This window comes from Somniosus microcephalus, chromosome 9 (assembly GCF_052327205.1).
Source record: "Somniosus microcephalus isolate GS21.2 chromosome 9, FLI_Smic_1.0, whole genome shotgun sequence".
NCBI classification, from domain to species: domain Eukaryota; kingdom Metazoa; phylum Chordata; class Chondrichthyes; order Squaliformes; family Somniosidae; genus Somniosus; species Somniosus microcephalus.
Window position 1 is genome coordinate 190,031,357 of NC_140995.1, and position 16,867 is coordinate 190,048,223.

General features: G+C 43.2%; 1 protein-coding gene across 1 annotated transcript in view; it reads right to left on the minus strand.

Moving 5' to 3' along the window:
• Positions 1-1,839: 1,839 nt before the first annotated feature.
• Positions 1,840-16,867, minus strand: part of sim1a (SIM bHLH transcription factor 1a) — a 62,555-nt gene continuing 47,527 nt past the window's right edge. The window contains exons 11-12 of the mRNA XM_085997709.1: positions 14,153-14,573; positions 1,840-3,913 (exon numbers count right to left, since the gene is read on the minus strand). Of these exons, the coding sequence (XP_085853835.1) occupies positions 3,180-3,913; positions 14,153-14,573 (1,155 nt within the window). The 3' untranslated portion in view covers positions 1,840-3,179. The remainder of the gene's footprint in view (positions 3,914-14,152; positions 14,574-16,867) is intronic.

Genomic DNA, 16,867 nt, shown 5'->3' on the forward strand with positions numbered 1-16,867 from the left:
CTTGCCTCCTGAATAAACAGAAACTCTATACTGTTCAGAACATCAAATGCCATGACTAGTGCTTTAAGGGCTGTTACATGGTCCAGGTTTCGTGTCATGTGATTTCTTGTCATCCTTTGTGCAGTATTTTGTGACCTACTGTGCTATAGGGTTGATAAAGTGAGTCTTTGTTTAATTACCGAAGCTAGAAAGAAATTAATTGCGTGAGAAAATTAACTCTCGGTAGGACAATAATTTAATCGCATACATCTCGTTCCAGTTTCAGTTCAGGGTTCCAGTTTTTTTTTTGTTATCATTGGCAAGTCAATCAGTCAAGTTTTCTGGGCTTTGACCATAGCTGTGATCTCATAAGTCATGCACGCAATTATTTACAGTTTCATCTATTAAAACAGTGATGAAACAAGCCAGCAACTGTACAGTTTAAAGGCAGAACACCTGCCAAGACATGGAGGTAGCTGATCAGTGGAACCTGGCAACAAAAAAAATAAATGAAGATATGCAATAGGGTCTTATTTAATTGAAAGCATCATATTCTCAAGTATATTCTTGATTGTTCAAAGGAATATTGGAGGGATGGTCCAACTCACTTGCTTCATAATAGGAGCTCAGTATAGCTTCTGTCAGGTGCAGAGAAAGAACTGTTAAGGCAAGTTGTTAAAACTAACCAAAAATGCTCCAAAATACCCCTCTGACCTAAGCATAAATGGCTTCATACTTTATAAAGCCGCTTTTCCTTAAGAATTGAAATACTCTTCCGAAGCATTCTGGCCCATTTTAGCCAACTGTTTAAATCCGTTAGTCTTGTTCCTTTTCAGCCCATTCTTACTTCCTGTTATGTCAAAACTGAGTGGACAGTTTTGAAGGTAGAGCATTTGATTCGCAAACACAGGCTAATGAGTTCTGTTCCCAGCCAACAGGCAGGCTTGTCAATCAGGCCGTCTGCTCTTACTGAGAGGGTTTTGCAAATTCACCACAAGATTGCACAATGGAAGGCAAATAATAATGTTTAAAATGTTACAAAGTGAATTGCTTGTACACAGCAAAGGTGTGGATCAGAAAACTTGGCAGAGGATTAAGTTTGTGAGTAAACTCCTCTTTCTTTAACAGGGTAGAAATTCCCTTTAAAACTGACAATTTCACAAGTGCATATTTGGGCTTGTATACTAGTGGGAAGTAGATACTTATGGACAGGCACATGTAATAGGAACAAAAAGGAATCGGACTCGTTGGTTCAGGTGTTTCAATACCTTGAGTACAACGAACAAGAACAAAAAAAAACACTTTAAAAAAATATATGCAATCTGTTCTGACATGTTGGTCTGAAGCTTTCCTCTGCTAATTGCTGGAACCACCACACTTGCCGTGAGGGGAGTCCAGCAAAAGAAAGCAACTGTCTTGTAAAACGTGTTAAATGCCTTGTAAAAACCTGCTGTGTGCCACGTGTCTTTGACTCAGTTTGATTTGCTTAGTTGGTTCGCTGCATTTGTTTCTCCGATTGCAAACGGGAAGTTTGATGCCCCATAAATAAACATTTTGGTACAGTTGAAAAGTGATAGGAGGCTACGTATGAACATCAAGCCCAAACGGCAATCAGTCTTTACTGCTGACATGGGCTTTGATGCCAGGGTTGGAGCTGCTCTTTGATACATGAAAGTTTTCATAAATCTTTTCCCTTCCATGTTAACTCTTTCCTTTTAAGCAATATGTTGCTGATACAACATAATTTAGCCTTCTAAGCTCAGTGGTTCAGCCGTAAGTGACTTGTATGAAAACTTATTGATACTAGGGGCTGGATTTTTCCGTTTCCGATCCACCCAGAGTGGGGGGGGGGGTGTGGGGGGGGGGGGGGGGGGAAGCTGGTGGTCCGCGGGAAACCAGGTTTCCCCACATGCTGTGTGGTTAACTCCACAGCGTGCGTGTGACATCATGGGCGGGTTCCCCATCCGGTAGCCAGCCTGATTGACAGTCGGGTGAGGAACGCTGGCTAGAAAGGACATCACAGCAACAGGTAGGTGCTGGGTCCAAGGCAGGTGGGGCGGGGGGGGGGGGGAGCGGGTGGTGGTGGTGGTCCGATCCCCGAACCCAGGATGTTCCATTCCCTGGGGGGGGGGGGTCCGATCCCTGACAGGGAGGGGCGGGCTGCTGATGAGTGAGCTTGTGGGGGGAGGCTGGGAGGAAGCACTCCTACTCCTCCCGGCCTACAAGAACTGCTCCCCGAGGCTGTGCTCACCTCGCTGCAGCTACCGGTAATCCCGAGGCCCGAGATTCCCGGCCGCCTGCAGTTAAATTTGCAAAGCATGTTAAAGCAGAAGCTTCAGGCCTCATTATCATATTTAAAACGCCAACCCGCCTCCTGTCAGCGGGTTGGCTAAGCGCCCCCGTCCAGCCTGAGTAAAAGTTGAAAGTGGGTGGATTGGAGGCGGGATTTCGATTTTTAAAACTTTAACTTCCCCCCACCCCCCAGCCTCCAACCCACCCATTTTTTCATGTGACCCCCGAGGTGTCAACAACCAGTCAGCTATCCATTGTGATATTGTCTGTGAGCTATTCAGCTAAATGCAATGCCCAGTTTACCATAACCAATACCTTTTTTTGGGGTCAGGAATTACTCCACTTAAATCCATGCAGCTTAGAAGGTTAAATTGTTCACCCCGTTCTTAACCTTGCTGCCAGAGTTCTCATTTTCTTTACATTTTATGCAAATTGTTAATTAAATGTGTTGAGATGCAAACAAAAATAGACCCTATACCCTGGTTTATATTTAACTCTGTTGTAACTGACTAGTCACTTAATGTGGATTATACCATGGTGGAGTGGGACGGGGGGGCGGGGGGGGGGGGGAGATTTCCTCTGTGTGCTACATGTAGCGAAATTGTAAACCGCTTGGCAATGAACACATTTATGATTTTGCTACAACTAGCAGAGAGGAAAGCTTCCCAACCCCACCCAGCTCCATAATGGTTAACCTTAAATACACTGTAGTGCACTCTGTGTATCAGTGTGTAGTGCATACACTGGACCGACTCTCAAACATAGTGGATTGGTAAACCCAGTTCCGTGCTTACATATGCAAGCTGGCACTGGGAATACAAGTGCAGCTTCAATATTTCCTTTAAATCCAAATTGCTGCGCTCTTTCTGCTTGCCACCTTTCACCATAACGTCTCTTACAATGAAACATCAGCTTCCATTGGTGATTATAACCGAAGTGCCCTTGTGTGCGTGGGTTGGGTCCTGTTGCATTCGGAAGTGAGAGGTCACGTCAATGTGGGTGCCATTGCAGCCCAAAGAGTAGCTTTTAATGGCTTCAGTATCATACAGGTGCTCAAAGGCATAGCCAGTCAGTGCATATGCATGTTTATCAAAGTGCTGCCGGTGATGGGTGGAGTAATAGTTGGGGGATGATGCGCAGTTCCCCCCTGTTTGATGAGGAGACATGTCAGAAGCTAGGTAGTCCTTACCTAAGGCTACACTTGTCTTTGAAATTCGGTCAGAACTTGGGCTACTTATTCTAGAGAGAGAAACGGGGCTGCCGTTGTATTCGTTCTCGTGAGGGCTCATGATCTTCCCATCTCGTTGTTGGAGGTGATCACAGGGAGAGGTGTTAGTCATCGGTGGAGCACGGCACACAACACTGGTCATCTGTTGTTGCTGGTAGCTCACATTAAAACACGCGGCGTGGATCTTGCCTATACCGTTCATAGGTTGCAATTGCTCCGAGGTAGGTTTTCTCATTTGCAGCCTGCTCTCCTCTTCTTTGATCATTTGCTGTGTTGCTCTTATCAGAGTCTCGATTTTACTCGGCTCATGTGGACTGCTCTGGTACCTCTCATTGTGGTATCTGTCCCCCGACTCACTGGCGGAACAAGGGTCTGGTGAACTGACAACACTGTCTTCATCCCAGTGTCCCCTTCCTGCATTGAAAGACAAAAAAAGCAAAATAAATCATTTCTCCAGAATAAGCCCAGAAACCACTGTTGGAAATATTAGCAGATACACTGCAACAACTCGCCAAGGCTTCTTTGACAGCACCTCCCAAACCCGCGACCTCTACCACCTAGACGGGCAAAGGCAGTAGGCACATGGGAACGCCATCACCTCCAAGTTCTCCTCAAGTCACACACCATCCCGACTTGGAAATATATCACCGGTCCTTCATCGTGGGTCAAAATCCTGGAATTCCCTCCCTAACAGCACCAGGGAAGTACCTTCACCACAAGGACTGCAGCGGTTCAAGAAGGCGGCTCACCACCACCTTCTCAAGGGCAATTAGGGATGGGCAATAAATGCTGGCCTTGCCAGCGACGCCCACATCCCAAGAACAATTTTTTTTTAAATGAATGTTTAATGCCATATAAATACATGGCTTTCCTCTGTGCAGTATTTTAACTGAGACACTGAATTGTTTATTTTAAAACAGTGGACAGAGGAAGTGCCACAAAAACACATTAAACGTTTGCCCGCTAATATCACCAGGCTGTGTTGTCTTAATGCATTTATTCCAAAGTGTAGAGCTAATAATTAATGTCAGGTCACCTGAAAGATACAGCTTAATAAAGAGCTGGGCTTTCCTCTGCTATTTGACAATATCGGATGGCCAGCGTGCTGGCCGAACATCCCTCGAGGGGAGAAATCTATGGCCCAGAATTTGCTGGAGCGGGGCATCTCATGGCAGGCCGTGTCAGTTAGACTTGTTCATGTATCCTTCAGCTCAAAAATGTTTTGCCCACAAAGTTGCTGGAAGTGGGAGTTGGTAACAGCGCGAGGGCAACAGGGCATCTGGGACCTTGGTGAACAGCCAACAGTGTATCTCCTTAACCACTGAGATTTAAGGATTGAGAAAGAAACAAGGGAAGGACTGAGGAGGAGGATGAATTAGAGTGGGTGAATTTAATGTCAAATCAGGTACAGAAAGAGAAATAAAGAGAGGGAAAGAAAGATTGAAATGAGAGAGCGAGAGAAAAAAGAGACAGAAAGGAAAAGTAAGAAAAAAGCATTTTAAATTTTAAATTTGGCGTGTTTTAAAACCCCTAAAACAATTCACTATCTGAAGGAATGAAACTCCACAGTTTAAATTGTTCACTTTCAGCACCAGAGAGGTTGATTGGCAGTCATTAACAATGATCACGTTGTTAAAAGGGTGCTTACGCTGTTAATTACTGGACTTGACTTTCTGTGGCGAGTTTAATTGGCAATTAATGTGCAAATGCAGCAACTTCATGAAAATCACGGGGAGGTTGAAGGTGAGATGCGTTTTTCACGAGGCCAATGGCAGAGCGGCGCAAATCGGCCAGCAGTTTGTGGCAATTCACAATTGACGGTATCTCTACCTCGCTGCAAGTTTAGGCCAATTTGCGCATTAATAATGGCGTGCCTCGTTCAGACGCCATTATTTTTTCAGCTAATTCCAGCCCGCTGTAGAAGCACTAGAGAGTGAGGCAATTACATTTTCTCACGCGGCAACTCTAAGCCTACCAACTGCCACAGCAGCTCCGATAAAGTAGTCTGTACTGTTACATAAAAATGACGCATCTCACACCATGTAAATTATGTTAACATTTTCACGATGGCCATATCTCATGACGAAACGCACTGTAATTGTCTAGTGACATATTAATTCAACCCATCAGCCTCTGAACTGTCCACTGCATCATTCACTGAAGAAATATTTCAGAGGCTGAAGGGTTGAATTTCCCTGGCACAGGCAGATTTCCAACCCATAACTCAAAGTTTCAAATTGTGGTGCACAAAAACCAAAAAGCCGATACTGTAATATGATGGCAGTCACCTCCCATATAATTAGGTGTATCACAATGTGGGTGGTGAATGCAAAGAAAGGGGTTGTACGCAAATCCCATTAGGCTCCCAACTGTGCTGTTAATTCTATGTAATTCTATGTAATTATCATCACTGAAAATGCAATTGGAAAATATCTTTAACTATATCTGGCTCGAGCAGCAGATTTTAAAAAATATATTATCATTTCTTTTTTTAAGCACTTCTTCCAAGATTAAATTCAACTTGTGTTTAATTCTTTTTATGTACACAAGAGTACAGCTGCCTAGATTCCAACCTGTGGTCCTGTACGCTGACACCTATCCTCCCAGTTATTTTAAACAGGCTAACATCTCTATTAAAGTAGCACAAAGGAATTTATCTAAATGCATTAAGCATTCCCAAGTTAATATTCAAAGAGCCTGATTTCAGGCCACAATTAAAAGAATAAGCAATAAAGACCGTCGTTACATTTATTGCCATGGAGAGACTTGTCAGTAAAGTTGACCATAGCTGGAATCTCATAAGTCATACACTCAATTAGTTACAGATTCAATGATTAAAGCAATGATGAAATAAGCCAGCAACTGTACAGTTTAAAGGAAGAACACCTGCCATGACATGGAGCTGGCATCATTTTACAGAAGCAACAACTTGCATTTTTGTAGTAGCTTCCACGTAGTCAAACATCTCGTGGTACTTCACAGAGGTGACCTGAGACGGACGAGAGAGAGAAGCTGGGGACAAGGCCAAAGACGCTATCAAAGACGTAGGTTTTTTAATATATGGAGAGAGATAGCAAAATAAAAGAGTTTAGGGAAATAATTCAATGATACAGAGGTGACTTACAAAGAATTGCAAAGGATATACAGCACAGAAACAGGCCATTCAACCCAACTAATCTATGCTGGTATTTATGCTCCACACGAGTCTTCTCCCAAGCTAACCACCTCATCTCAGCCTTTCAGCATATCTTTCTATCCCCCTTTCTCTTTGAAAGCATCTAAGCTATCAATTCATTAAATATGTTCAAGAAGGAGTCAATTCATTAAATATATTCAAGAAGGAGTCAATTCATTAAATATATTCAAGAAGGAGTTGGATATATTTCTTAAGGCTAAAGGGATCAAGGGGTATGGGGAGAAAGCAGGGACCGGGTACTGAAATTGGATGATCAGCCATGATCGCATTGAATGGCGGAGCAGGCTCGAGGGGCCGAATGGCCTACTCCTGCTCCTATCTTCTATGTTTCTATGTTCCTATTTGCCTCAACCACCTCCTGTGGTAGCGGATTCCACATTCTAACCACTCTCTTGAATAAAGACATTTCTCCTTATTTCCCTGTTGGCTTTATTAGTAAATACCTTGTATTTATGCCTCTAGTTTTGGATTCTCCCACAAGTGGAAACATTCGCTCCACATCTACCCTGTCCAACCTATTCAAAATTTTAAAGACCTCTATCAGGTCACCTCTAAGTCTTCTCTTTCCTAAAGGAAAAAGCCCCTACCTGTTCAATCTTTCCCAATAGCTGTAATCTCTCCCAAAAAATCTTTTTGCTCTTTCTCCAGCGCTTCTACATCCATTTTATAGTATGGAGACCAGAACTGTGCACAGTACTCTAAATGTGGCCTGACCCGGGTCCGATAGAAGTTTAACATAACTTCACTACTTTTGAATTCTATACCCCTAGAAATAAATCCCAGTGCTTTGTTAGCATTTTTAATTGCTTTGCTGACCTGCGATGCTGCTTTTAATGATTTGTTCACCTGTATCCCTCGATCCCTTTGCACTTCTACCCCATTCGGTTTCTTATTTTATAAGATGTAGGTGCTGTTTTTATTTTTCCTACCAAAGTGCATCAACTCACATTTATCTATGCTAAATCTTAGCTGTAGCTCAGTTGGTAGCACACTCACCTCTGAGTCAGTAGGTTGTGGGTTCATAGTCCCACCCCAGGGACTTGAGCACAAAAATCTAGGCTGACACTCCAGTGCAGTGTTGAGGGAGTGCTGCACTATCGGAGGTGCCGTCCTTCGGATGGAGACGTTAAACCGAGGCCCCGTCTGCTCTCTCAGGTGGATGTAAAAGATCCCATGGCACTATTTCGAAGAAGAGCAGGGGAGTTATCCCCGTGTCCTAGCCAATATTTATCCCTCAACCAACATAACAGATAAACAGATTATCTGGTCATTATCACATTCCTGTTTGTGGGACCTTGCTGTGCGCAAATTGGCTGCCGCATTTACAACAGTGACTCCACTTCAAAAGTACTAAATTGGCTGTAAAGCGCTTTGAGACGTCCGGTGGTCGTGAAAGGCGCTATATAAATGCAAGTCTTTTTTAAATTCATTTTCCGCTTAACTGCCCAGTCTGTAAGTTTTCTAATGTCTTACTGTATCATGTTGCATTATTCTTCAGTGTTAGCTATACCCCCCAGTTTTGTATCATTTGCAAATTTTGATATTGAGTTACTTGTTCTCAAGTCCAAATCATTAATGTAAATTATGAATAACAGTGGTCCCAGCGCTGAACCTTGTGGAACACCACTTTTTACCTTCCTCCAATCTGAATAAGTACCCTTTTCCCCTATTTTCTGCTTTCTATTTTTTAGCTATATTACTGTCCATTCAGCTGTTTGTCCCCTGCCTCTGCATGCCCTAACCTTTGTCATGAGTCTACCGTGTGGTACCTTATCGAAGGCCTTTTGAAAATCCAAGTATATGACATCTACTACATTACCCTTGTCTACTCTTTCCATTACCTCTTCAAAGAATTCTATCAGGTTAGTTAAGTATGACGTAGTCTTTCAGAATCCATGTTGACAATTTTTTATTATGTTTTCTGTCTCTAGATGCTCTTCTATTACTTCTTTGATTCCAGTATCTTTCCTACCACTGACGTTAAGCTGACTGGCCTAGAGTTCCCAAGTTTTGTTCTGTCTTCCTTTTTGTATATAGGAACAACATTAGCTCTCTGCCAGTCCTCTGGCACTATCCCCTCGTCTATGGAACTTTTCTATATATATAAACTAGTGCCTCTGCTATATCCTCCCTAGTTTCCATGAGATGCGTGGGTGCATACCATCTGGGGTTTTTCCTCTTTTAGTTTTGCTAGTTTGTCAATTACTTTCTCCCTTTCTGACCCAACTGTATTAATATTCTTTTTAAGCTCATCCTCTAGTGAAGTGTCTATTTCGTTATCTTCTTTAGCAAAAACTGAGGTGAATTAGTTATTCAATAGTTCTGCCATTTCTCTGTCATTACCTGTGAGTTTATCTTGCTCATTCTTTAGTGGCCCTATTCCTACTGTAATTTCTCTTTTGTTATTTAGGTGTCCATAGAACACTATTATTTCTTTTTATATTCCTCGATAATGTGATTTTGTAATTTCTCTTTGCCTTCCTGATGGTTTTTTAAAAAACTTCTCTCAAGTTCTTCGTATTCCCTTATCACCTTTTGCTACTTCTTCTTGTCAGTTTATTTGGGGGTAGTTGAAATCCCCCATGATTATTATTCTATGCCTGCTCCTGACCTTGTATATTTGCCTACATATTTCTTTCTCCAATTCCCTTCCACTATTTGATGGTCTATAGTATACCCCTATTAGGGTGATGGATCCCTACTTTTCCTTTAACTCAATCCATATGGATTCTGTATCTAACTTACTGCTAGTTACATCCTTTTTTCTACGGCCATTATGTTATCTGTAACTAGTACAGCTACTCCACCTCTCCTCCTTCCTTCTCTGCCCTTCCTAAATGTGTTATATCCTGCAATATTTAGTTGCCAATCCAGTTCTATATGCAGCCACATTTCAGTCATCCCTACTGTATCTGGATCCTCTGTACAAATTATTGCCTCCACTTCATTCATTTTGTTTTGAATACTGCATACATTGCTGTACAAACAGTTTAAATTGTTTTTATTTATTATTCCTCTCTCTTTGTTTTTAGTAGTTATTTTACCTTTATGTTCTATGACTTTATCTGATCTCTGGCCATTCGTGTTATCCTTATTCCTTCCTTTAGTTTATCCTTAACTCTCTTTTCCTCATTCTTTTATTATTAACTTTCTGTAATTTCTTGCAGTTTCCTCTTCCCACCACCCTCCCCGTGTTATTAGTTTAAAGTCTTATTTACAGCCCTATTAACTGTTCCGCTGGGAACTTGGTCCCAGCCCAGTTCAGGTGCAACTCATCCCAACAGTACAGTTCCTTCCTGTCCCAGTACTGGTGCCAGTGTCCCATGAAATGGAAATGCACCTTCCCACACCACTCCTTGAGCCACGTGTTGACTTTGCTAATCTGTTTGTCCCTATGACAATTTGCACATGGCTCGAGTAGTAATTCTGAGATTATTACCCGAGAGTCCTGCTTTTCAATTTAGCCCCTAACTCCTGATACTCCCTTAGCAGGACCTCTTCTATAGTCTTTCCTATGCCGTTGGTTCCGACATGAACCACAACAAATGGATCATCCCCCTCCCTTTCCAGATTCGTTTCCAACTGTTTTGAGATGTCCATTACCTTGTCACCCTGGTAGCCAACACACCCTTCAGGACTGAAAAGAATACTATCTATCCCCCTAATTATAGAATTCCCTATAACTACAACCTTTCTACTCAGCACCTCCTCCCCTTGGACAGCCTCCTGCTCCATGGTACCTTGGTCGGCATTCTGGCTGTCCTTCTCAGTTTTTCTCCTTATCCTCACAGGTATCGAGTACTTTGTACCTGTTTGACAGGATCAGTGTCTGCTGGATCTCCTTCACTACCTCTCCTATGTTCCCCTTACCTGGCTGACTGACAGTCACACTCTCCCCTTCCTGCACCTGTGCTTTCCTCTAATGTGTAACTGTACTCTAGAGTAAATTATCCAGTAATTCCTCCTCCTCCCTTATGTGTCGGAGTGTCTCTAGCTCGGACTCCAGCTCAACAACTCTGAGTTGGCTGAAGGCTCTGCCATTGATGGTGAGGCATAAGGATGGGGAATACACACTTGTCCAGAGTCAGAAGAATGGATGGTGCATGCTGGAGAAGATGGAGATTGGAGAAGCTAACAAGAGCGAGACCCTGAAGGCATTTGAAAACAAGGACAAGGATTTTAAAGCTGATGGGATGAAGACAGGAAGTGGATGGAGGTTGAAGAGCACAGGGTGACAGAAGTGTGGAACTTAGTGCGGGACAGATACAAGTGGCAGACTTTGAATGAATTGAAGTTTCTATGAGCTAGAGCTTGGGAGGCTAACAGGGAAAGCATTGCAGGGTGAGGTAGGGATGTAAGCAGGTGATGTTCTGAAGGTAGTCTTTATGATGAACTAGACCCAAGATCTGAAGCTCAGCTCAGGATCAATGAGGTTGCGTACTGTCAGGCAGAATGTTATGTAATTTATCTTTCTCTGTGTTCATCCTATTTACCACCACTGAGTCATCTCATTTCATAGAAAGCTTCACGAGAAATCTTTCATAAGAACATAAGAAATAGGAGCAGGAGTAGGCCATTTGGCCCTTTGAGCCTGCTCCGCCATTCAGTAAGATCATGGCTGATCTTCTACCTCATCTCCACTTTCTTGCACTGTCCCCATATCCCTTGATTCCCTTAATATTCAAAAATCTATCGATCTCTGTCTTGAATATACTCAACGACTGAGCCTCCACAGCCCTCTGGGGTAGAGAATACCCAAGATTCACCACCCTCTGAGTGAAGAAATTTCTCCTCATCTCAGTCCTAAATGGCCGACCCATTATTCTGAGTCTGTGACCCCTGGTTCTAGACTCCCCAGCCAGGGGAAACATCCTCCTTGCATCTACCCTGTCAAGCCCTGTAAGAATTTTGTATGTTTCAATGAGATCACTTCTCATTCTTCTAAACTCTAGAGAATATAGGCCAAGTCTACTCAATCTCCTCATAGGACAATCTCCCCATCCCAGGAACCAGTCTGATGAACCTTCGTTGCACGCCCTCTATGGCAAGTATATCCTTCCTTTCAGCATTTAACAAATGTTAACCTGGAAATGCTTTCACATACTGCACCAATGAAGGTACAGTGACATTTTAACTAAGTGACAAGTAAACACAAAAGTCAAAGACTGAACGGAGAATCAAATACTTGGCATATAATCAAATAATAGGTTATGAATTCCTCTGGTCACCAAGTGAAAGTGACACTGTAAAATGTGTTTGCATAGACTTCATCTGTTCAGTATTTACAGCAAAATCATAAAAATGAGTATAAAGAATATCTTTTATGATATCACTAGACATAATGACCAGAAGAATTCTTACTCCAATATCAGACATCAGATGAAAAATATCGACTCAAGTAAATGGACAGGAAAAGATGTTAATCGTGAATTCTCAAACTCAGATTGATGTTTATATAAACAATTTTCTAATTTCTAACATCTTGGAAATATCCTCGAGCCATCGCAATACAGATCTGGAAGTTATCCAGCCTTATTATTAATTAAGTAGAAATGAAGCAGAAAGTGTTCATTATGTTAGATAGCGTCAAACAGAATCAGTATGAGAATAAGTCACAGCCAGCTGGTGTGAAAGTCAGCCAAATATTGTGCCAGCTATAAGAAACTAGTGCCGATCTGGTACAAATGTGCTCCTAAGAGGACTGGACCAGTTTTCTTGTACTGGGTCCAAAGACAACACAAGAAAGATTAGCATTCTCCATTTTCTTCAGAGCATACTGTAAACAAAGATCTGCTCCATGTGTTTTGTAAACATTATACCTAGTGTTTACTCTAATATCAACAGCACACATTTGACAGCTATTACCGTTGACTTAAAATGTTGGACAGAAGAGGGTTTGAAGTACTTAAGAAGAAAACTGCATTTATATAGCACCTCTCAAATTTTCAGGACGTCTCAAAGCACTTTGCAGCCAGTGAATTACTTCTGAATTGTAGTCACTTATGTTTTTGTAGGCAAATGCAGCAGCCAATTTGCACACAGTAAGGTCTCACAGACAGCAATGAGGTGAATGCACAGTTAATCTGGTCGGGATTTTGTGGAGGTAGGCGGGTTGGGGGCCTCCGAAGCGGGCGGGAAAACCCGGGAGACCGGGTTTCCCACGGGCCCTGCCGACTTTAAACAGCAGGGCCTGATTTGCATGCGAGGCTTCGGTTTCCCACCCACACCAGCCAGATTGAGAGGCTAGCTGGCTGCAGGCGGGCAGGTGAGCCTGCAGCTGCAGAGAGGGGGGGGAGGGTTGGGTCCAGGGACAGATGGGGGGGGCGGTCGGTCGTGAATCGGGGGTGGGAGCTCAGTCAGGGGGTCGGCCGGGGATCAGTGGTCGGCAGGGGCGGGGGAGGGGTGGCCGGGGATCAGCAGGGGGTGGGGTTGCGGCCGGGGTTCGTAGGGGGAAAGAGAGGATCGGGGCCGACCACCGGAAGATTGTGGCCGGCCTCAGCATCATCGGTGGGATTGGGGGGGGGGGGGGGAGGCCTCGGGGGACACCTGGAAAGGCGATCGGAGGCCTCGTGAGGGGGTCTCCGATCATGGGGGGTGGGTTAGGCAGGGACCCTGGATCCAGGAGGTAGGTATAAAGCCACTTACCTCCTGGGTCCAGCAGTCCCCACCTTGCTTTAACTGCCGGGTTTCACAAATTGTGTGAAACCCATCTACATGCAGTGAACCACAAAATGGAGGTTAAAGAAGAGGCTTCCAGCCTCATTATAATATTAAAATTGGTGTTCTGCCCCCCTGGGAGCGGGTTGGTTGCCCGCCCTCCAGTCCTGCCGCCATTAAAGCTGGAAGTGGGCGGGATCAGGTCGGGAATCCCATTTTAACTGCCCCCACGCTCCAAAGCCACCCATTTTTTTAGGTTAAAATTCCAGCTTCCGTTTTTGCGATGCTGGTTGAGGAATGAATGTTGGCCGAGACACCATTTCAATAGAATGAAGATTGGGCAGGTTTTACAATTGGTGGATGACACGTGCCACTGGATTACTGCCCAGCTGGTGAAGGCCAAAATTTACCCCGTACGTTTCAAACAAGGGAAACCCACAACTCTGCTAAGCAATTTTCTTCCTTTCCAATGCAGAGAAGCATCTAATGTCAATTATAGGGAAGTTCAGATTAGTTAGTGTGGTTCTTACATGTGATAGAGTTTGCTTTAACTTTCAGAAAGGGATTGTATTGCGGAGGTTTCTCCACTTGACAGCATGTGGTTTAAAAGCAATTTAGCCCCACGTATTAGGTCTCAAGATTATTTAGTTACAGCAAAAAGGCAAATTGCTGACTGAACAATTCTTGAAATAAACCTATTTCTTTTTCTTGTCAAACTGAATTCAGTCTTCCTTAGAATTGATTGCTTCCTACATTGCAAAGTTTCTAGTTACTGGTGTTTTTCCTTACGATCGTCTTACCATGAATATTGGGAATAGAAGCTATATGTGGCATGCTGTTTTCATATCCCTCTCTGCTTTCCGGAGATGACTTTGCCAGAGCTAGCGCCATACGGGAAGAGCTCCACCAATTCTCTCTTCCAGATTGCGAGCCCCCAAGAAAGTATCTGCCTGCCTCACACCTTCCTCCCTCGCACGGTGACGTGTGGAAGTGGGACTGCCTGTCCTCCGCCGATCTGGAGTGCTCGAGGGCAAAGCCGTAGCACAGAGAGTTTCTGTCGGAAAACTGTCCGTAGGCACAGGATATAATATCATGCTGGGAATGTGGCTGCGACCCTTCTGTATGATCCAGCAGTTGTGGGGAAGCATTGTCAGTTAGTGGACTTCCTCCCCACTGGCTCTCGTGGTCCGATTCCGATCTTTCCGTGTGAAATCCAGAATACTGCAAGAGTGGGGAGGATAAGAGAAAAGAGAAAGTTATGGAAAGGATCACAAATCTGTATTTGGGTTTCATTTAAATTAATCTTAAATAATAAAAAAATCATTTTCATTCGTTCTTGTTCTTGTTGAGCTGCAAATATACCATCCTTCACAATCTTTTTTCTACCTGCATTTTCAATGTATCAAAATTAGTCCTTATTACTTTGTTTTCTATTCTTTCCCAGTATCTCAAAACTGCAGAACTCCTTACCTCTCATACAATCTACAGGCTTCAGCATTAAGCAGATCAAAGCTCATTTGTTCCGGCTAATAATTATGATTGGAGGTAAAATGGGGAGTTTAATATTTTGCGATTGATCATGGTGTCACCTAACCATTACTTCCTGATATATATCATCTTCTCTCCTGTTCTCCTCAACCTTGCTGATATTCTGCACCATGGGACTTGGTCAAGGTTTCTCAATAGAAAAACACATGCACAAGGTTTGCACCAGATTGCAATTGTAGGCACTATCATTTGCTCATAAGTGGCCAGTCTCTAAATGTCTTTTAGAGGAGATTAATTTTGGAGCAGGAGCAAAACAATGAGGACAAATTAGAATACATGAAGATTAAATAAATAACTGAACTAATTTCCATGTGTCATACATGCAATAGACAAATATGTGAAATTATAAAGGCCATCCTTATTAGTTCAAAAAACAGGGTCTTCAAGGCAATGTATAAAGACCCTGCTTTTTGCACTACAGTAATAAGGATGGTCTTTATATTCACTCAAAGTTCTGACTCCAGTATGGGTCAATGCTTTGTGTTCAATGGTCTCACAGTTTATACTGAATTCTGGCGGGGATCTTAAATGACATTTTGGAAGCAGTTGCCAATTGCTAAGAGATCATCTACAAGTGTTAATTACTGTTTCTAACTTTTCTTCTGGAGCATTATCATCAAGGCAGTGGAATCAACTACAGAACACCTCAGGGGAGGCATGTAGGCATGGCAAAGAATGTCAGTGGCGTGCAGGAGAGTTGGAAATATGGCACATCTTAAAACTGGAATCACAATTTACAGCTTCCTTTGTGCCATTTGTGTGGCCAATAGAATAATACTTGGGCCCATGTCACACGCTTAGGGAAGACACAGCTGAAACTGCAGTAACTAACTCCAGTGTCATCATTTCTTACAGCACCCACTGAATTGACCACTGATACTGTTTTTGGAGGAATGCAAGAGGACAGCACAGAGGCTCACTCGCATCACTTTCTAGTTAGGCAAAACAAAGAACTGCGCACACATGCCTAAATGTGCAGAAGGAGCACTGGTCACTGGTCACTGGTCCCTGACTGCAGGAGAAATTTACAAATATTGGAAAATACTGAACAGGATATCCTGCTCCTTTCTAACATTAGAAACTTAGAGGTGGCCCATTTCAACTGTGTGCATTTTAAACTTTCAGTTTTATTTATTTTTTTAAATGAGCTTCACACTTACATTTTTTGCAATAACGTCATAAATGCAACCACCTTCACTGGATTCGCCACTGTTGTTGCTACATTGGAAATCTACTCTGGTTTTCACACCTCAAGATAAAACAATTTTTAAACCGCTGATCACAGACAAAAATTGTTCAGCTCTAAGGCTCAAGAGCAGCTCAAATATTTGCCAATCTTGATTAAAATTGATTTGAGTATTTCGCTGCCTAATGCATAACTCTTATTGAACTCAACGCATTTACCAACATCAGTGTTTCTGTCGAAAAGGTAAGGGACTTAGAAGTTATGCCGCGTGAATATGTTACACTATGAGGCTGATAATGCAGTGGCCTCTCATCGGGTTGCTAGCCGTGTCAGTGGGACTCCAAACTGACCTCTCCCCATAATGTGAGGTAAGCTAATTTAACCATTTTATGGGCACTCTCGGCACATAGCCGTTGATGTCCTGGCGGTCATCTGGGCAGGTTTTCAGGCAGCAACAACTGTTAACGGGCTGCAGGCTGCATGTAAGGATGCACAGTCTTTACGGGCCACAAGAAATACCCAATGTGCTGATCGGGCAGGGGACACGAGGTCCCGCAACGACGGGTGCTCCTTTGTGGAGGAGAGGCCAGTAAGGCAGAAGATGAATTTCTTTGAAGGTCTCCTTTGAAGTGCCCGTTGCAAACAAGCGCCTGCCATCTGGAGTGTTGTTCAGTCACTGTTGGTGTATTATGAGGCTTGTCCCTAATTTACATACAAATTGGGAGTGTTAATGATCTTTACGCACAGTCTGAGCACAGACTCCTAAGTGCCAGCAGCACAT